This window comes from Rousettus aegyptiacus, unplaced genomic scaffold (genome assembly GCF_014176215.1).
Source record: "Rousettus aegyptiacus isolate mRouAeg1 unplaced genomic scaffold, mRouAeg1.p scaffold_m13_p_10, whole genome shotgun sequence".
Taxonomy (NCBI): domain Eukaryota; kingdom Metazoa; phylum Chordata; class Mammalia; order Chiroptera; family Pteropodidae; genus Rousettus; species Rousettus aegyptiacus.
Genome location: NW_023416285.1, coordinates 41,939,088 through 41,961,965, shown reverse-complemented (window position 1 = coordinate 41,961,965; position 22,878 = coordinate 41,939,088). Strand labels below are relative to the sequence as shown.

Here is a 22,878-nt window from a genome sequence, read left to right as displayed (position 1 = left end):
TCTCTGAGCCTCAGTTTCTTCATTTGTAAAGTGGAAGTAATTCCTACAAATACTTAAAGGTGATCTGTAATGTGCCTCTCAGTGTTTGCCACTTTGCTCCATTGATAGCTCTGTTGTTCAGTGGAGCTTCTTAAGATTCCAGAATTTTATTTTATGACCTTAAATCTTTCCCCCTCCACCTTTTATGCCATAGAATGCCAGCTTTGAGAGTTGGCAATAAATTTTGTTTTTGATTTATGAGGGATGCTTTTATTAATTTTAATTATTTATTTGGGCCATGATGACCTCCAATCAATGGATACCATGAGTAGCTTGTCCATCTGGGTTTCTATTAGTTCTTCTTTTAATTCAGCTAAAAGCCTAGAAAATATCAACTGCAAATTCACATAAGGATAAATTAGAAATAAGTAGCTAGGTAGTATCAAGAGTTCATTTGCTACATCCTATATTACAAGTCTTTAAAACTATTCAGGAAACTACAATGATTCTTAAATTATGAGTTCAGATGAAAGGATTTGCTTACAAGTGTTGAGTCTACAATATTAGTTTTACCAGTTGAGCTATATGGCAGGGTATCCTTTAGAGCAGGGGTCCTGGCCTGTTAGGAACCTGGCCGCACGGCAGGAGGCAAGTGAGCGAGGGAAGCTTCATCTATATTTGCAGCCCTAACCTCAGCGCCTCAGCTCCACCTCAGATCATGAGGCATTAGATTCTCATAGGTGTATCAGTCCCTGGTGCCAGAAAGGTTGGTGACTGCTGCTTTAGAGAACGTTTAAAATAGAATTGCCTATGACATCCGGACAACTAAACTGTAGCTTCTGTATATAATTTTATTATAAAATGATTAAAAACTCCAAGAATGTTATTATGATTTATTTTTATTAATTTATAGGCCTGAACCTCCTTTTTAAAAAATTAGATTATTCTCTGGTAGGATAGGTTAGTAATTATCTCATCTCAGAAATTCAGAGTATTAAAGACAGTGATGCCAGCTACAAATCCCAGTGTTCCTTACATTGCAAAGCTACATCCTGCTTGGAGTAGCATCACAGCAAAGAATATGTATGAGCTGTTATATTCAGAGACCTAAATTCAAATCTCAACTCTGCCACTTTATAGCTGTACAAAGAAAAGTTGCATAGTGTTTGTAAACCTTAATTTGTTTTTCTGTAAAATAGGCATATAGTGTCTCTTCCTCATTGGATGTTTTGGGTTTTTGTTTTTGTTTTTGTTTGTTTTTTTGAGAAATTAGTTAGATAAGTTATATGATTAGCACAGTACCTCGCATATAGTAAATGCTTAATAAATGATAGCTGTCAGCCCTCAAATTACTTTCATTGAAAAGGTATTTAATCTTTGAAAGAACTTAACAGGGTTCTGGCCTCAGGAATTTGGCCAACAGTGAAAGAATAGCATGGTCAGCAGATGAGGATATAATTATGTCTCTGACCCAGGTACTCTAATTTTATCTTGGCCCAGATAATCTGCCAGAGATTGACGGCAAGAAAGGGGCAACCCAAAGCATCCTTTCTATTCTGAGATAATACAATTATATCCATGATCTGAGAAAAATGTATAAAAAAAGTCTGTAACTATCCTGCATTAACTCTGTCCCTACGGACACTGAAGACAATGCTGGGTATTAAAAGTGGTGGGTAAAACATAATGAAGGTGTGTAAGAACATGGACCAATGAACATATCTAGACTCACATCAGCACCATCATTAATGAATATTTATTGAAGGCCTCAACATGCCAAGCCGGCATTAGGTTAGTTTACAGTACTAATTACCATGTATGGACTATGATGGACTATGAAAGTAATTAAAAAATCACAAAAGTGAGGCTGGGAAAGTCAAGGCAGAGCTATGCGTATGATGTGAGTCCTAAAGGATGAAAAGGAAGTTATCAGGGTGGCTGTCTGGGGTCAGGGCCTCCCTAGTGCATGGAATAGTATGTGCAAAGTGCCTTTGGTGCAGAGCCTAGGGTGCGTTTTCAATAAAATAAAATTGACCTATCAAGTCTGCACCATCAAGGTGGCATTGTATATAGAAACTTGTCCTCATGCTATGAAACTTGAAAACACCCTTAGATCTGGTAGTTTCTACTCTTCTATTCAAAGAAAGCAGCCAGAGCTAGACCTATTTTGCCATGTTTGAACTCACCAACCACAGGAAAACAGGGATAAAACTGTGGCTCCCAGAGGTCTCTTTTATTATTTTCTTTATGGTCTTAATTGCACAAGTGGGGAATGAGTTGAAAGTCAGGACTTCCCAGCTTAAGGACCTTTTACTGCAAAGTGACGGAAAACTAATAGTTCCCCAGGCAGTCAAAGCTTGAAACTACTGTAGATTGTGCAGCAGAAGTTTTAGCTGATAAAAAGTGTGTAGTATGTTTTTTAATGCACCATGTGTGACTCAGGTTCAGGACTGAACAACATTCTTTATTAATGGACTGCGTGTAGCTGCTTCAGCGCATTGTAGAGAGTAGCAGTAACAGGAGAATACTGAACTTTTGAAGTCAAATTGACACCACTTACCTTGAGTGAAGTTGTCTCTTAGCTTTGAGGGAGGCCCTCAGTGTACTACCTGTTCTTGTGAAAACACTGTGTTTATCCCAGCCCTCTCCTCTCAATGCACACATTCCCTGCCTCCTCATGATTCATTAGAATTGATTATGTACCACACCAAAATAATGCCCAGGGTTGTGCCGTAATGCCTTCATCCTTGAGTACCTACTGCCGAAATAGTCCAAATTCCCCTGTCATTTGCATCACCTATGTGCTTATCTCCACATTTCTCAGCATATTCCTTCATTTCCTTCAAACTCTGATCTCTCTACCCCTCCAACTTTCTCTTTATACCTTCTAGATCTTATATTTCTCATCATCCTCCCCTAGATCATCTTCTCTAAGACACAGTTACCTCCTAGTGACATCACTCTCCTTGCAGCTCTCTCAAGGATGACAATTCTTTTTTCCAACAACCTGCATATAGTTAACCTGAAGGAGAAATAGGTCTTGCTTTGCTTTGCTGAAACTTCCAAAATTTTGCTCCTCTCTCCTCCTTAATGCCCACCCTCTGGAAGCACATGTCACATGACTAAATATTTTAGAGCATAATCAACTGTTTTCCCCCACCACTACTTATCCACCATCCACCAACTTGGCCACTCAGCTCCTTAACCTGCTTACTTCTGAAAATCTTGTTCTCCCCATGTCCAAACACCACCCACCATACCCACAGTTTGCCTTATACCATGTCATTACCAATAACTGCACCATCACCAAAATTTCTATTTCAAGCATCCACGCTCTGATCATCACCTCTTCTCCCTCTAGGTTACTCCCATTAGCACCATCATTCCACCAACTCTCAGATACTCCAAAGCATTTCCAAGCCATTGACTTTGTTAAGTTTTCACTGCTTGTCATTGCTTCTCTCCTTGACAGCTTAGCTCCTGTGGTTCTTTGTTACAATATTTTGTTTCCGTTTTCAAATCCTTCATCTTCTCTTCCTCTACTGCACTCATCTGAGCAGAAAAAAAAAAGAACTCAACTCTAGCTAAATTCAATTTTTATTTATTCTTATCCTGCACACAAGAAGCTAATTATAGCTGGAAAGCAAAAGACCACCATGGTGACTTGTCTAGCCTTATATTTATATAAATATGGTTCACCTGACTCATCACTGTTCAGTAACTTTTCTTCACATTTTCCAATGTCAAAACCTACAAAAACCCTTCCCCTCTTCATTCCATCAGATAACCTTACTCTCTTTCTCTGCTGAGAAAAGAAATACCAGAAAAGTACATCCTATTTTCCATCATCATATCTAAAAAACCACTCACATCTGTTCTGTACAAACCTCCTTACCTCCTGCTACAAAGACTGGGCAGCCTGTTCCAGTCAGGCCAACTGCTCTGCTCACATACTGGAGCCTGTCCTTCTGGTCTTTTCTAATGCATTGCTCTTTCAAATAAATATTCTATCTCTCTTACATTAGCAATTTTGTTCTTTCTATATTAATTCCATTAACATATACCCATGCTGTAATAGCTCTTCAAAAATCTTTCAGTTCATTTATTTCTAATTTTCACCTCATTCTTTAGCCTCACATTTTAAAAAATATTTTTCTGTACTTTTTTTTTCTAATTCCTTGCCTCTCACATTTTCTTAAATTCATTTGAATTATGCTTTCTTGCTCAATACCGCAGATGATGTGCTCTAGTCGAGGACAGAAATGACCTACACAAAATCAAGTCCAATGGTCAGTTTTCAGTCCCCATCTTATGCAGCTATGCAGTAGTATTATCCCAGTTGCCCATTCCCTCATTTTGGATATACCTTATTAACTTGGCTTCCAGGACAGCACTCTCTCCTGGTTTTTTTCTACCTCCCCAGAAACTCCCTAGAAGACCCTCCTGTTTTCTGATTCTATATGTTGGAGTGAGAGGTGTCCCCTTTTTGGACTTCTCCATCTACGTCAGTCCTTTGATGCTCTCATAAAGTCTTACCTTTTTAAATAACACTCGTAAGCTAATAACTCTCATATTTTCAACCCAACTTCTTCCCTTAACTCCAGCCTAGTAGATACTCCTGCTACTTCACTTGTATATCCCAAATTAGCTCCTAACCCAATGTTCACTATCTCAGTCAACTGCATCATCATTTACCTCATGAATTATATATTTCTTAAAAATCTGGAGTCATTTCTGATCTTTTTCTTTCCTTTCACATATCAATACATTGGCAGATTTGTCCTTCACAATACATCCTTAATTTATCCTGAATCCAACCCCTTATCAGCACCTCTACTTCCTAGTCTAAGCCCCATTATATATTTCTAGACTGTTACATCCTACAATGGACTTTTGTTTCCATTCTTTCTTTCTAACCTCCTCTCCACTCAACAGAGGGATTCATTTTAAAAGAAACTTTAGATTATATCATTTTCCTGCTCACATCTATCCAACATCTTTCCATGTGTACAACAAAATCTCAATATCTTGACATACTCTGACCCCTGCCTCTCTCTCCAATTTCATTTACTATCACACTTTCTCTTGTTTGTTCTGCATTATGTATAAGACTTTTTACCATTTATTGCTAAATACAAGTAGGCTCTTACTCCTGGGCCTTTGCACTTTTCTCTCAGTCTGAATGCTCTTCTCCAGACACTAATAAGACCCACTCCCTTACTTGATTTGGTCTCTGCTCATATATCAACTTTTCCTTACTGTCTGGTCTAAATAGCACCCTTTATCATGTCTTATTCTTTTAATCTGCTTTATTTGTCTTTTGAGTGCTTTCCACTACCTTACTCTCATATTAGAATGTAGAATACACAAAGGCAGGAAGATTGCCTGCATTCATCACAACTATGTGTGCCTATAACAGTCATCAAAAGATTGAAGTGTTCAATCAATACTTGTGGCATGAATCAATAAATGAATTCTCACAGCTCAATGTCAAATTTCTGACTCAGATATTCAGAGATGTTTTGAGTTAAATCTTTTAACAGAAACTAATAAATTACTGCATTCTACCTTACATTTTTAGGCTCCAACCACCACCCACAGACTGAATAAATTTGAAAATTTTTTAAAAATCATAGAAGAATGTCACAGCAGAGAGACTCTAATATCCACTGTGATGTCATTTGCTGATCCGAGAATTGTGATGCCAGATATATGAGCCTCAAATGCAATATCTAGGCCCAATAGCCCTGAGGAAACATGTATTAAAGTAAACTTTATGTAATGCAGAAAAGAAAAATCCATGATGTTTTGTCGTTGTTGTTTAGCTGCTAAGCTTTTCCTCTATTTTTTCTAGAATACAGATAGGTAAATGACAAGGTCTCAATAAGTCATTATATTTCTCCCCTTATCTGGAGACTGACATTTGTTTAAAACAAACCAAAAGATAGCAGTCTACTTTTTAATTAAAAAAATAAGAGTGAAGATACATATATTTCCTCATTGAGTTAATGCAAGCCTACTTGTATTTTTCATCTTCATGCTATTTTTAAAAATAAATTGTAAAAATGGTTTCATCTCCTCTGTTGTCATGGAAAATATCCTTACTTTTTATAAATATTCTTATATTCAAAATTTTCTTATACCAATTCATTAAGTGCACTTACATATAATTAGACAAAATGATAACATTGAAAGCAGCAGATTTCTTATTTCATTGATTTAAGGATAATAAAAATAGACGCATTCAAGTCACACCACTAATTTGAACACATCATTATTTTAAAAGAAACTAAATAAGTGAAATAAAGATATTTTGCTTTTGCCACTTATTTTTAAACCGATTTATTTATTCTGAAGTTTTAAAGATAAGGACTATGCTGTATTTGTCTCCTACCTAGGGAACATAGGTATGTCTTCAATAAATGCTTTTGAAGTGAATGAGTGTACTCCTTAAGGATGTAGCTCAAAAATTAAACTAGATGTTCAGAACAATCTTCTTAGAGCTTGATTTACACCAAATCCAAGTTTGCAATATGCTGATATTGCTTCTCAGAATTTTTTCTTTTATAAAAGAAATAGCTTAATATTACTAGTTCCCTTCATTTATGTGAGATATATTTGGGTTATAAAATTGATTTTGTGTATAATTGTTCATAGACAATACTTTCACCAGAGTAAATATAAAAGTGTTACTGGAAGGCAAATGATGTCTGAGACACTTTTCTAGGCAGAGTGTGGAGAGTTTTTAAAATGAATAACACATTACGCTTGTTTTCAAGTTACAAATAGTCTGGACTATTGAGTCAACAGAAAGATTCCAGACAAGATCCAGGGAACAACAGTAGCAGGAGCTCAGTAACAAGAAAGAAAGTGAAGCCACCTCCTCCATGGAGTAAAACTTTAATTTTCTAAATTGCGTTTCAAACTTATTTTATGTTGGATTTTGTACTATAATGAGTATCTCTTCAAAGTGAGATATATATATATGTCAGAGAGGGTGGGAAATTCCTAAGGAGCATTTAACTCTCAATTGTGTGTGTGCCATCACATTTCGTGTGTTTGAGCAACATACATTTCTACAGCTTGTTTTCAGTAGCTAAGTCAGAACACAGTGATCTAAAAGGTTGAGCAGATGGAATTCAGTCTGGAGCTGAAAGAGACGACTTGCCACGCACAGTGGTCTTCAACATGAAGTGATCTGAAATGATGGAATTTTCAGTGTGCTTCACTCTACGCAAATGTCTTCCACGCACACCTTTCAAATCCTTTGGAGGAAAGGCACATTACAAGTGCAAAACACCATTCTGGTGAATTGGTAATGTCAAAACCTGCTACTGGTATGACCCAGTACAGTTATTAAGCAAATAGAATCATCCTTCTAGGCTGGTTGTTATATAAGTAGCTAGCTATAAGAAGTTTTCAAGACCCCTTTCTTCTCATGACAAATCTAATCAAAATTACCCAAATATTTGGTATCTTTTTATGGTACCTGGCATCTACATATAACTCTTCTGACCCTTTTTCTCCATGAACAATCTTTGGAACACAATTTCCTTTCTTAATATCATGTCTCTTTTCAGGTACATTTACTTGACCATTTTTACACTTACTTTTTTAAAAGGGTAAAGATCCATGGCTTAAATTAGAGTAGAAGCTATGCCAGAGATAACAAAAGGCTTTTGGTTTCTATTTTCCTTATAAATAAAAGGATAAATTGTGCTAACTCAAAAGAATAAGTATGTTCATCTTTTAGATTTTCTAATAGTTAATTAGTTAAGTAAAATGTTTTATTTATAAAAATGGAAGGGCCATTTTTTGACATTGTTCAGATACTTCTAGCTAAACTTATACAGTTTCAATGACCTCTTTATCAAGCGACAAAATTATATATTTTTTAATTCACTAAGGAGTTTTAGATATTAAAGTTGGCTACCATGCAAACAAAAAAAGCTTTTACCTTCTCTCTTGGGTGATAATTAAACTGATTAAGAATTTTGACAAATAAACAAGGATATTTAACCCTGTTCTATTCAACTAATGACCCCAGAAAATGATTTTTTTTCCCTTCACTGAATCTATAGCTCAAAGAAAACTGGCTGAATACATATACAACTAGTATCCTCAGACATAAATGAAGGTCATTTTTAGAAGAAACCAGTATCAAATGAAAACACAGCCTTCTACACAGTCACATACATATCACATACTCTTTACCCATAGTGAGAAAGTAGGTCACTCTTCATTTCTTATTTATTCCCTGTCACAATCAGACCATAAAACCATGTGACATACTTCAGAACTACTGTCAAGATATGAAACCCAAGACAACGAGCAGCACAACAACCATTGTCAACAGGCAAACTCCAACAAAGTCTGGGTTTGGATTTGGTTTTATGTTAAGGGAGGCAGATTTGCTCTGGTTTTTAATAATTCATAAAAAAACAAATCACAATGTATCGACTCAGTAACCACCTACAAAGAGTCCAAAAAGCCAAAGTTCTCCCCCTTTCATCCTCTGTTCCACTGACATTTTGAAAATAAAGAAAAAAATAGGGGAAAAAAAGGTGAGAAAGAACACAGAAAAGAATTAAATAATTTCAAATTCTTATTCAAAATCCATCAGGCTAACTTTTAGTTCCCACCACTAAGACCTTTCAGAGAAATTGGATGTGCATGGTTTTGCCTTCTTGGGTTGATCTAGAACTGTAAGAATGAAGTGTGTGTGAATGTGTGTGTGCTTTAAGTCCATTTTATAAACACTGACACAGATCAATTCTCATCATTGGTAATAGTCTTTGGAGACCAATCATGCAGAATAACAGGCAGGTGCAAGTTAGGTCTTGTTGCAAGATAGACATGGCAAGGTGAACAGTTTAATGCTAGGTAAGGGTTGGGAAATTTGTTTTCATTAGAATATACTGGCCATTGGTCCCACAGAGTCAAAAGTTAGATATATAGAAGTCCATATATAAACAGAGGCCTTCCATTTCAACTTCACTGACCATAAAAATGGATCAAAGATAATCATTTCAGACAGTGAAAGGACTGCTTAAGTGCCAAAAGAAATAACAAAATCTTATATTTTAATCACACGGAAAATAACTAATATAACTATTTACACTGCAACTTGTTTGTGTTTTTACAAGGAGTTTCCCTGCTTGGTTTAATGATATCTATGGAAAATGTTGGACTCTCACAATTAAAATGTGTGCATATTGGGAAGGGGAGTGTGGGGGAGAGGGGAGTAGAATTCCTCTTCAGACCCAAGTGGTCAGGATAAAATATTCCTAAAGCAATTTTATTTCTTTCTCTTAGCTGTAGAAGATAAAATTTTCAGCAAAGGTTTCTGACAACATTTTTTACAGAATGTACTGCTTTTAAGATTTAGATTGTCATATGTTAAGAGAATTAAATAGAAATAGGATTTGTATAGTTTAGATTTTGCAATGAATATTTAAAATTTAAAAGTAAGTTTTGCTTGTTTTATTTTATTTTTTCCCCTTGGCAGAGCATAAAAGGATTTACGTATTTTCATCTATTCCACATATTCCATTTGTCAAGGTCTATTTTCTGATTTACCAATCAGCTGTCATGAATATCCTTAGGCAATATTTTTCTGATAATAATAACAGATTGAGATAAATGATCCTGCTCTTCAGCCCTCAATTAGATAGCTTACTACAACTGGACGGAATTGACCAGGCCTGACTCACCTGTAGTATACATTCCTACAAAGCTCAGTCATCAGATTCTTGAAGATGCAAGATTACTATCGGTTTTTATTCCACGGGAAGATATTAGATTGTAAGGCCAACGTATCTTTTTTTTTTTTTTAATCAAAACACTAACCCACAAAATATAAAATATATAATTTCAAAATGGTGGTATGGTTTGCCATACCACCCAGCAATTTAATTCCTCCTCCATGTAGGCACACAGCCATTCCTTCTATAACATTTCATTAAGAATCACGGCAAAACCATACCTTATACGAAGTGGCAGAAGGATAGGCCTCTCGGAGTGCCAACTTCACATTTTAAAATAAACCTCAACCACAGGCAGGACATTTACTTTTTTCAAAAATATAGTCCAGGTGATTTGACACCTCCCTATCTAAAAAGCATGAGAGTCCTTTGGAACTAACAGGTGACTATATAGAAAGCTTTCTTTTTTAGGAAAAAAAAAAAAGATTCAATATAGAATATAATATGTTCTGTAAATTTGATAATAACATAGTCATCTCCTGAAAATATTACAATAAAGTGGAGCCAAGATCATGAAGGGCTGGTGGGCTTTTACGAGATGATTCTCTTTTTTGCCCCATCACTTATCTTGCTTTGATAACCTGGTAAATTTCATCCTTTGAGCAGTCAAGAAGCCAAACTCTAAGCTCTATGTGCACATGATACTTCGATCTAAGGGATTTGTTCCATTTTTTTCCTGTCCATATGGGAGATCCGGCTAAAGATAATCAGCTTCCACGAGCCAGGCAATAGGAGAGATTAAAGTAGTAGAGTTTAGGGAAGGCAGTAATAGCAGGGGAGGGGCATTGTCTAGTTCTTGCCTAGTTTAATCCTAGTGGGAAAAAAAAAAAAAAACAGCACTTCTGCACACATGACAGATCATCTAACTGTCAAGCATTTCTAAAATGCTGGCTGCAGATCTCCTTCTGTCTTTCGATGTCATTTTGTGGCTGATGAAATTCTCCTTGCGACTCACTTTTCTTTCAAAGAGCTGCCTGCTCTCTGCACTTAATTGCAAGTGCTAGAAAGCCAGGAGTAGAGAGGCCACAAGTAAAGCAAGGAAAGAACACAGAGAAAGAAGCTAAGTAAATAATAAGGGATCAAAGAAAGTTTTTTTTTTTTTTTTAAGGGTGTGAGGAGGGGAGTGTGACAGAAAGTAAAGTGAGAGAACTCATGTGAATGTGGAGGCATTTTTAACAATCAGGTTGTCTGCAATATTAACTAAAAACAATGGCAGAAAGATAGAGAAACTGGGCCACTTTTATTCCAGGAACAAGCTGCACAGTCTAATTTTTTTTTTTCACCATTTTAAACAAATGACCTCTTGTCATGAATCCTATTGTGTGAAGCAACCTTATAAATGGCAGCATTGCCTGCAGGGTGATGGTGGGGGTTGACTCTATTGCTTGAAAAGAGACAAAGCTTCCCTATTGTTATATTAAGGCAGTTTTCAGAGCACTGGCATTACCGTTTACTCCATTTTTGAAAAGATTCCATTTGCCAGTCATATCATACTCATCATCCATCCATTTCATGCGTTTTACTTTTCCTTCAGGTGAAGCATCACCACATTGGTGAGCACCGAAATGGTCAGAGTGCAAAGAGCTGTGATGGAAAATTCACCAAAGTGAAGAGAAAGGGAAGCTCAACATGGTCCCTATTATTGCTGAGAAGTCACCCTGGTTTTGCCTTGTATATAACCAAGATATTTCACAGTGCCTCCTTAAGTGCCCAGGAAAGCACTTTCATTTAATGTGAGCTAAATTCAGGTGATTTTGCTAAACACTAACATAAATACTTCATGGCTTTTGAGACAAACTCATATTGCTATAGCTGTTTAGCAGCAGTAACCTACGGGCAGAGTTATTGCTGTCACATCGACTGCAGTACAAAACTCGAAATATCAGCCCTTCTTGGATGGTTTGAATTTATGAAAATAAATAAACATGAAACATCAATCATATTAAAGAGTCAGGGAAACTCCTGATAAATAATAATATCTGTGGCAATGTTTTCAAACGCTAACCTGAGGATCACCCTGTGCTTTGGGGTTTTTTAAAAAGTGATTATTATATATTTTTTTAATTTCATAAGAGGAAATCAATATTTCTTCTCAAAATAAAACCTTGGCAGAGTATGAACCTGAGAAGTAACACACTCATGGAAAATGCAACCCACAAAATGAAGATGGTCTAATAGGCTCATTTTCTGTTAAGGGTATAACACGGAGGCATCCTGCTCTGTTCTAGGGAGCAATTCTTACAATCAAATATGTACACAATACTCCTGCCTCACCACCTGCCACTCTCAATCCAGTTGTGACACATAATTTTACAATGACAATGAGGTCTACTCTCTAAAATATGGATGCCAGTGTCTCCTAGTATCTGGGAAATAATCTCCTTTAGGTCTTCTTCTACACTACAAAACTACTTTCTAGTCAATCCTACCTACTCAATGTCAGCAAAAAGATCCTCAGCTTTTATTTCCACCTTCCTTCTAAAGACCGAACCATTTCGTGCCTAGAAACTGTTATCCCTCCCATCCCCACACTATACATAAGCATCACATATGTTCTTTCTACAAATTGGTATACAGGTGCCATTTAATCAGTTTAAATTTGGAAACTACATCTTCAAGGGTCCGAGAGAGCTCACTCCCCCCATATTTTTCCCTTTTACATGTTTTCTTATAAGACATACAGCTTAATCAATTAACAAACTAAACAGCTTATATACTGGCAATATATTACAGATGGGTTTATGTCAGAGTAATAGATCACATGAAATGGACCATGTGGTACCCCAGTGCATGACGTCTTGGTAGAGCCCTGAGGACACTGACAGTAGCTTGTCTAAGTAAGTAGTGCTGTATGAATACAGACACATGCGGATCTGTATCTACATCCATCTGACTAGGCCAAAAGGAGCAGGTAGATGCAAGATAGAGACACACACATGCTGGTTGGGGCCACTGCACACCTTGTCATGCCATTCGAAAGGGCAATTACAGGTCGCTGATTTTGCAGCCATTAAAATTACACTTTATGGAAAAGGCTTTTCTAATTGTGTTTGATTTGCTTTCTGTAGTAAGAAGCATCATTGGAAGAAGACCAAAGCAAGAGCAACTAGAAGTTAAATATACATTTGGCTTAGCTGCAATACAGAACTCTGGAGAAGCAGGCTGAAAGAATTGTTTCAATTTTAGGCTTGGATTTTCTCCCTTGCTGTTTTCTTGTCATTGCATGTCTGAGTTTGTGTTTGTGCATGAGTGTCTGCGTGCACGTGTGTGTGTGTGTGTGTGTGTGTGTGTGTGTGTGTGTATCCCATCGCATCATCTCCTGAAGAACGCTGGGTTTCGCAGGCAGGCGGCTAGTCACCTGCAACAACCCAGGGGTCCCGCCGAGGCTTCCAGGCTGCTGTCAGTGTCAGATGCCAGGGTCTGGTCAGTGGACATGGAAGAGATGTCATTGACGGACGAGGATGGAGGGAGACTCTCACTGCTGTTCACTGCTGCACCTGTGCTAAGAAAATGAAGACCAACATGACTAAATCTGGAATTAGACTTAACATCACTTAGGGCGCAGGTCTAGGCAAATACAATAGGGGAAATCTAGTCCATCATTCATTTGACGATGGCTTCATATTTCAACTAACACAGGTCACTATATTAGATGGTGAAAAGCAAGACACACAACTCAGAATCCCTGGTCACAAGTTACTCACAGGCTAGTGCAGTAGTTATCAAATCTCCATCTAATGTGGAAATCACTTGTAATAATGATCTTAAAAGAAAGCAAAAAAAAAAAAAAAACAGACAAAATCTCCACTAAAAACCTCAGTCACTCCCTCCACCTCCAATACTGTAATTTATTGGCCTTGGGTGGAGCCAAGGAATTTGCATTTTTTTTAAAGATCCCCAGAGACTGTCTAGTCAAAGGTTGAAAACCACTGTTCTATAGAGAAGGCAGATGAGCAAAACTCTTTAATATAAAGGTCTAAACCTGAATGCTTTTAATATAGGGAGGTTTTAAAACTAACACATGTAAAGATCTTATCCCAGAGATATGAGCTGAGGTGAAGGCCAGAAATCTGAATTACTTAGAGACTATAGCTCTAGAGAAAGGAAAGTATATTAAGTACACATTATTACACAGACATTAATATGACATCAAACTTAAAATCCACATAGAAAAGCCATGTAGAACTTTTGATGAAAGTTACCATGGAACAAAAATAAAAAATAAAAAGAGAGAGAGACAACAGACCACACCTCTAATTGTGTTTACTTTCTAGTAGGCTTGCTTACTTGGGAATTTACAAACAAATAAGAACTCTAAATTATTAACTTAGATTAATTTGTAATTATATATATTTATATATATATATTTTAATTTCCTACATGGGAGTATAATGATTTTGAAATTCTGAGAAGAAACTTGCTCATGGTAATCTCTCAGTAAATACTGAGTTGTGACAGCTTTGCCGATTACAAAAGAAAGACATTGAATCAAAGACATTGTAAAATATAATTAATCGATAGAACTCTGGAAAGAGTTCATTTACTTTTTATCCTTATATATTCTTTATACTTAAGCAATATGGGCAGTATACTGCATGCCTGTGAAATAGTTTGCTATTAAAAATACCTGCAGTCTAATCATCTAATAAGAGATAAAGAATTCTCATTAAAATTGTATCTTACTTGAACAAGCACAGTGTGCAAGATACATATGGCAAAAAATAATAAATCCAAAAAAGCATACACTTAAAAAAATAGTTTAATGAAGTGGAGAGGTTAATATCATCTCCTTGTTCTCAGCATAGACATTTTCCGCCTAAGAAAAAAATGTGATTAAGATGTGAAAGTATCTGGAGAAGACCCATACATCTAAACTAAGACAGATTCTATGTATCCTCTATGTATTTTACATTTTTATTTGTTGATTATAAATATATTCTTATAACTTATGGAAAATGTAAAAAAATATAGAAGAAAGATAATGTGCACTGATTATCAAATTAATAAGAGCTGTTAAATTTGCTATATTTTTTTCTTTTCTTTTTGCCAAGTTTCTCTGATTGAATTATTTATAATATATTCTTTTGTATCACATTTTCATATGCAAAAAGGCTCATAGAAGAATCAATGCCTCCTAATCTTAAATGTCTCTAGATTTTTAAAGATCTCATAATTACTTTCATTATCAGAACATATATAATGTAAAGTTATCTGGTTTCAATTTATTCCAATTTTCTTAATTACATCTTTTACGATAAGGCACAGAGCTAGTTCATTTATTCTCATGACATATTCTAGTAGATTTCTGGCATACAACCCTTGAATCCCTTCAATAGTCCAAATGCCCTTCTCTGTTTTTCTCCTAATTATGGATTAAATTATACCAACATCTTCATGTTCTTTCATAAGCTTTAGTCTTTAATAATTTAACATCACCATAATGTGTCAGAATTGTCTTCAAATTTTCCACATTGTTATTCAAGGTTAGAGGTTAACACCAGACATAGGACTCTAAAAAGGGCTCGATCAAGTGGGGGTCAACAGAGTGAGATAGTTTGTTCTTACTGTCCATTCTTCCCCTGGATGATATATCCTTATATAATGATGGCTTTCAAATTATGGTAGTATAGTTTAGATTTAGTTTTGAATTGAAATATGAAATGTTGTCCATATACCTTTTAGTAACAGCTTTATTGAGATATAATTCACAAATTTGTACAATCAATGGTTTTTAGAATATTCATAAAATTGAGCAACACCACAATCACTTTTATAGTGTTTTCATGACCCCAAAAGAAAACCCTATACTCAATTCCTTACTTATCCTCAGCCTTAAGCAATGAGTAATGTACATTTTGTCTATAAAATTGCCTATTCTGGACATATAATATAAATGGAACCATATGATATGGGATCTTTTTTGACTGACTTCTTTCACATAATATAATGTTTTCAAGGTTCATTCATGCTGTAGCATATACTGATACTACATGCCTTTTTATGATGGAAGAATATTCCATTCTATGGATGCATCACTTTTGTTTATCTATTTATTAGTTGATGGGCATTTGATAAACATTTAGGTTTTTTCTACTTTTTGGCTATTATGAATAATGTTGCTATGAACATTCATGTACATATTTTTATTTCTGTTGGGTAATTACCTCAGAGTGGTATTGCTGGATCATAGTGTAACTCTCTGTTTAATATCTGAGGAACTTCCAAACTGTTTTTCAAAGTGGCTGTACAAATTTACGTTCTTAACAGCAGTGTGGGAGGGTTCCAATTTCCCCCTATTCTCTCCAACACTTCTTATCTGTCTTTTTTTATTATAGCCCTCTTAGTGTATGTGAAATGGTATCTCACTGTGATTTGATTTTCATTTACCTAATGGCTAATGATGTTGAGCATATTTTCATGTGCCTGTTAGCCATTTATATATGTGCTTTGGAGAAATATCTGTTCAGATCTTTTGGCCATTTTTAAATTGTGTTATTTCTTTTTATGATTGAGTCATGAGAGTTTTTCACATGTTCTGTATACAAATTTACTATCATGTAAGATTTCCGAATATTTTTCTCCTATTCTAAGGATTGTCTTTTTCACTTTCTTGATGGTGTCTTTTGAAGCACATATGTTTTTAACTTCAATGAATTTGGATTTATCTATTTTTTCCCTTTTGTCACATGTGTTTTTAGCCATATCTAAGAAACTAGTTCCTACGATCATGAAGATTTACTCCTATACTTTCTTATAAGAGTTTTATAATTTTAGCATTTACACTTAAGTTTACGATCCATTTGAGTTCATTTTTGTATATGATATGAGGTAGGGGTCCACCTTCATTTTTTTGCATGTGGCTACCTAGTTGCCCAGTACCATTTATTGAAGACGTTTTTCATTTTTTTTTTTTGCCCATGGAATTAGGTTAAAATCCTTGTTATAAATCAGTAGACCATAAATATAAGGGTTTATTTCTGTAATCTCAATTCTATTTCATTAATCTATATGTGTATATCTCATGCAAATACCACACTGCCTTGAAGATTACAGCTTTGTGCTAAGTTCTGAAATCAGGAAGTGTGAATCATCCAACTGTGTTCTTTTTCAAAATTGTTCTGGTTATTCTGTTCCTCGTATTTCCATGTGAATTTTAAGAACAGCTTGTCAACTTCTGCAAACAAGGCAGCTATGACTTTGATAGCTATTGTGTGTAATCTGCCAATCATATTGGACAGTATTATCATCTTAAAAATATTAAAGCTTCTAATCAGTAAACAATATAATGTCTTCCCTTTTACTTAGGTCTTCTTTAATTTCTTTCAGCAATGTTTTGTAATTTTCAGAGTGAAAAATTTTACTTCTTTGTTAAAGTTATTCTTAACTACTTTATTCTTTTTGATGCTATTTTAAATGGAATCATTTTCTATTCATTGCTAGTATATAGAAATACAACTGACTTAATGAATAGGAAGTTTCAATATCAGTGGATTGGAAACTAAATAGATCAAATGATGAGATATGCATTTCATAAACGTTATAATTAATAAAAATGCCTAGGCAACCAGGAAGATTTTTGCTACTGTGTTTTATTTAAATTTTGACAAAATAACCCATTTGAAAGTTTTAAATAAAGCTTTGTCATAATACAAAACAAAAATTATTTTAAAGATCTCTATGTAATAGTCCTGATCTTCTCTTGAGAAACACTTTTTCTCCTTTCCTGGTGAGACCTGATTATGTGGACCTGCTCGGCTTATCGCAGTGAAAGCTGAGTATTGATTCCAACAGGTGTGAGATAAAACTTAGCTGAGATAAGTCTCCCTCAAAAGAACACAATTTGATATTTATAAATAAACACAGACCCACAACTATGGCAGATAGAGAAATTATACAAATATTGAGGAAATTTATAAGAGCACAAGTTTACATCTACAAATAATACTGAACGAAGGCAGCAAGAAACAGATTAGTTTTTAATAAACCCGTCATATACAGGGGATCAGGCTGCGGCTTAAGCTTATAAAATACACAGCATTATTACTCCATCAATTTTAATAACTAGCATATTTTCATCACTTTTGGAACTTGCTAAGTGCTATGTCTTACAAATCAGTCCATTGTTGCATATAGTTTTGCTGCATGATTACCTCGTGTTCAGTTTCCTCGTACTTAATTTTTTTCTATCTTCCTCAGTCTTTACTGCTGAGTGCAGAATAAGTATTCAATTTAACAAAACATTGAGTACCTTTTGTATGTTCTCTTCTAAATAGGTGCTGTGAGGAAAAGCAAATGTCTTCCTGCTCTGAAACTAGTGAAACTGATAAACCAGTTTTGGCTCAGGGAAATAGATCATTTTGTTGTAGTTCCCTTCTGTCATTCATGTGCTGGCTCTCTGCAATCCCACCTTCCATGTTGGAATGTTCCTGCCCTCCTTTTCTTTCTTTCTTTTTTTTTTTAAATCAGTGTTGAATGCAAATTATGCAAATTATAGTACATATTCAATTATTTAAAGTTCAGAATCTTTATCAACTGTATTTCTAGGATTTCATAACTTTTTTATAGCATCGTTTCATTGAGAGGTCCTCTCTTCTAATGCTTCCTCTATAAAATTTCATTACATCTGCTTATATGGGAAGAAGTCCTCTCTAGATAGTGCTGTGGTGAGAGAATCATCTGTAATATCTAGCAGTGTGCTCGTGCTGGCTTTTAGTGGCTTCTGAGAGCCAATTATTAGCATCTCTTTCCACCTCTACATTCATTGATGTCAGTAGTTTGAAATTGGTCCCAGTGAGAATATTTATACAACAGAAACTGGTAAATGTTATACTCAGTTATGGTTTTTTAAAGAGATGGTTGTTAAACATTAACCAGTCCCCCACTGTTACATGAAAAATCTTTGCTTCTGTATGACTTCTATTGCACTATAATAAATGCCTTCTTGACTGAAGCCACTTCTGGTTTTATTGGATGATACTTTCAAGACTGTTTTCATGTAGGCAATAAAAAAAACTTTATAAACCATAAAACCAAACAGAAAAAAAGAGTCAAGACATGGACCTGGCTTCAAGTTTTTAATTTACCGCCAAATGGTTTGTGAAAATCTCTTAAATAGAACTGAACTGAATTCAATTTGATTATAATGTCTACTTGCCCAGGATATCTTAGCTATGCGATAAATATCCTTTCCTTCTAGCAGAGAAACCAGGAGAGGTGTGCATTTAAAAACATATTTTGCTATCAACAAAGCATTATAAAATTTTGTCCAAAAAATGGCATTAAAAGTACTGAAAAATTAATAGAGCAAATAAGGAATGCTAGTTACTTTTGATTTTACCTAAGGAAAAGAAAAATAGGTATCCTAGAAAGAAATAATTTATGCTATGAAAATTCCTCATCTGGAAGTAACTAAACAGTACTCATAATTTCAGGGAAAAAATGTTATTCTAGTTTTTCAAATGAAATTATTTTCCTGACCTAGCCATACACACCAAAAAGTAGAGTCAAGAATTACAAGAAATTCCAAAATGAAAAAAAAAAATCACTGAAATATATTCTCTTCTCTTTCTGTATGATCTTGGGTCTTGACTTGTTTGGGGCTGAGGCTTTTAAATTAAAAAAATGAAATTGCTGGACTAGAATAGTGACTCTAATTGGGAAGGATACACTCCCACGGTGTGTGGAACATGGTTGAAGTAGGAGTTGTAGATTAATCACCTGGGAAGCTTTATCCTCAATTAGAGATTCTAAAATATCTACCCATCCTGATGCTAAGCATCCTTATCTTGGTGAGTCATTGTTACTTACGAGAGTTTTACTACTCAGGTGGAATGGGTGTGGTAAACAAACAGAGTTTTGGATTAGATTACCTCCTATATTTGTTCTAGCCCTAACATTCTTTGACAAATGCTTTTGGAGAAATTTAATTTCTATTCATGAACTGCTATTCCCTCAGCAGTCTTTACAAATCAATTCAAAAAGCAAGCAGTCATGCTAGTCTTGCAAATAAATTACTATGCAAGTGAAATCAGAGAGCAGAAGGGAGTACAATTATTTATTTAGAAAGTATGTGAAGTTTAGATTTATTTCTTATTGATATACAACAATTCCATCAATAAATTTCAAACCTATGTGTTTTCTGAAAATGCATTTAACTCTCTATTTATATTTTAAAAGCATCACCAAAATATGATTTTGGGCATTAGAAGCACTTTGTCCCTGAGAAACTGCATTAACTTACTCCCAAGCTGCAGGTTCCCAGAATTGTCATGACTGAATATTAAGGGAGTCTATATTGTAATATTACTTCATCCTAGATATTTACAAAATAAAATATGATACTCAGACATTAATGAGAAAAAGTGAATACAATGAATGTGAAAAAAACTGACTTTTCATAAGTTTTCTTAGTAATTGTTTTTACTTTTCAGCATAATTTACTGCATATATACATATTGTGCACACACACACACAAACACAGATACACACGCACAGTGGTGTGCCAATAAATACATAACAATTGGCTCTCTGAACAGGGGCGGGGGAGAATCTGATCTGTAGAGTCAGCCAGGTCCCATGTCTTAAATCCTACATAGTAAATTTCAAGCTACCAATGAGGTCAATAAATTCATAGTTGGGAAAGATGAGCATGAGTGGCTCTGATGAGCTGGTACAGTCGGCCCCAGCGCATGGCTTTCCTATGGCTCTGCATGATGCATACAAAAATATCATATGTAAATACATCATATAATCTGTAGCATATATCTGATTTCTAAAAATTAAGTGATGACTATGTCTCTCTAAAATCATGTAGTGAGATTAAATTTACAATTATTTTAACTATAAATTGAGTTAAGCCAGTAACCTATAATTTAGGGCATGTGTATAAGGTAGATAATTTATGACTGTTATAGGTAGTTGGAATGGTTAAAAAGTGTTTTGACTTTCTCACATGTAGGTAGAGCCTAAGTGACATACTTTAGATTTAATCACTAACACTAAATTAAATAGTCTTGTAACAACAAAAAATTCAGAAATATACATTGCAAAAACTTAATAAATCAAATAACTACCTGAAAGCACCAAACCTTTATCTTAAACATGAGAAAATGCTAATAGCAACACCTCATTAACTTGATATTTGGCTCAATTATCTTCATGGTGATTAATAAAATTAATAAATTTTAATGGCATAAGAACATACCAAATTGCATACTGCATTAAATGTATGACACTGTCTTAAATTCTGTCTTTGGAATAGCACCAAGAAACATGTTGAAAGAGGTCCTGTGAAGCAATTTTCAAATTAATAAATATTTATTGAGTTACTATTATATACAAGGCACAGCACTTAGGCACTTCATGGTACACAAAGATGAATGCATACAGTCTTTCTTCTTAATTCGTTTATAATCACTAAGGAGTAATAAGACAATATTTAAAATGCTGGGACTAGAAGAATAAACAGGAAGGAAAGACCCTACTCTTTGAGAAGTTATGAAAAGTCTATGAGGAGGGATAGGAAAAATATTTTGAGACAGGGTGGTATCTGATAATAGAACACTTTTGAATGGGCAGTGTCCAAAAGTTCGGGAGCTAGTCAAGTAAGTCAGTGGTAACACAGGACCTGAGAATGGCTGCAGTGTAAAAAAATCATGGAGTATATTACAGAGAGCTATGAAGATAACCAAGAGATTATTAGGCTTAAATTATAAGTGATGCAAAAACAGTGGAATTCTTGGTCAAACCTATAGTTTAGAAAGATCAATTTAGGTAGAGACTGAACTGAAGAAGATTACCTCAGAAGAACATTAATTATAGTTGCATTAATGAAAAGAGATGGTAGAAATTAGACGTGAGACATCTAGCAAACAAGCTGTAGAAAGTTACCATCAGTGCTAATGTAGATATGGAGTAAAAGGTCAACCAGGGTTTTCAGGCTGGGTGGCTGGGAAAATTGGGCTGCCATTAATGGACATGGGAAAGTTGAGAGAAAATTTTATGCTGGGGTGGGTGAATCTAAGTAGAAACAAATGTGTTTGATTTTAAAGAAATTCCGTCTGAACTGACAGCAATCTCATACACCTGGCCCAATATTCTAATTTCTTTGTTATATTCATTATTAAAGAGTTTAATGGAATGTATTTATTGTCCAGCTCCTCCAAAAGTAGCCAACTGCTATGTAAACTAGTCTTTGACATTATTCATCTTAAATGTATTCCTTGCAAACTTGAAAAGATTTACTTAATAAAGATCTTGGTCCCACTATTCATAGCATGCAGAAACTGTTTATGTAGGTAACCCTAGATACTTTTCAGAAAAATTATCCAACACTTGGGAATAGAGTAAAAAAATGACAATGCAACCTTTTAATATCATGCTTGAGCATTTTCTAACAATCCCACCTAAGGGTCATCTGTTTTGTAGAACTTAAATTTGACTCATTATTCCCAATTGATTAGGGTCTAGATGTCTTATTCAACTGAAAACTTGTAGAAAACTGAACAAGTAAAATCATGTTTTATCTGTCTAGTAGAAATGATAGGTTTGGTTGTCCTATAGTACATGTATAAGTTTGATTTAATTTAGTCTTTCTGCCCCAGCAGGTGGCATCTTGAGGGTATTGGATTCAGTCTTTGGATTCTTTAATTAGCAGCAGACAGAACATGCAGGTAAGTTAGAAGCAGCTTCTCCAGACATATCAATCTGGATGCTAGAAAGATGAGTAGGGTAGGCAGACAACTCCAATGACTCCCTTAACCTTCTTTGAGAAAAAAAAAAAAAAAAAAACTTGGATAGAATTGGACATTTTCCAAAGTCTAGAGGTGAGAAAAAGATATAACAGAAAAGCTTCTGTTTGACCATAATAATTGTTGTGGGTACAAACTAGTGATTCAAAGTGCTATCTGCATGAAGAATTGATTAATTCACCCTGCATCTTTCTTTCTGAAACAAGTTAAAGCTCAAGGGAAAATAAAAACCTGTTCATCAAAGGCAGGACACCAAAGCCATTTTTCTTTAAACTAATCATCGGCAGTCTAAATTCTTGCCAGCACAAACTGGGTATAGTTTAAAGCTGATGATAAGCCATCACATTTTCTAAAACTCTTTTCATATTCTCTTTTTATTCAGAACG

At 35.0% G+C, this 22,878-nt stretch overlaps 1 protein-coding gene across 20 annotated transcripts in view; it reads right to left on the bottom strand.

Moving 5' to 3' along the window:
• Positions 1-9,799: 9,799 nt before the first annotated feature.
• Positions 9,800-22,878, bottom strand: part of MAPK10 (mitogen-activated protein kinase 10) — a 417,591-nt gene continuing 404,512 nt past the window's right edge. For 13 of the 20 annotated variants that reach the window (XM_036227746.1, XM_036227751.1, XM_036227752.1 and 10 more), the window contains one exon: positions 9,800-13,240. In XM_036227746.1, coding sequence (XP_036083639.1) covers positions 13,098-13,240 — 143 coding nt within the window. In that variant the 3' untranslated portion in view covers positions 9,800-13,097. Of the gene's footprint in view, positions 13,246-22,878 lie in introns of all 20 variants that reach the window. The other 7 variants (XM_036227758.1, XM_036227759.1, XM_036227756.1 and 4 more) reach the window with 1 other exon arrangement.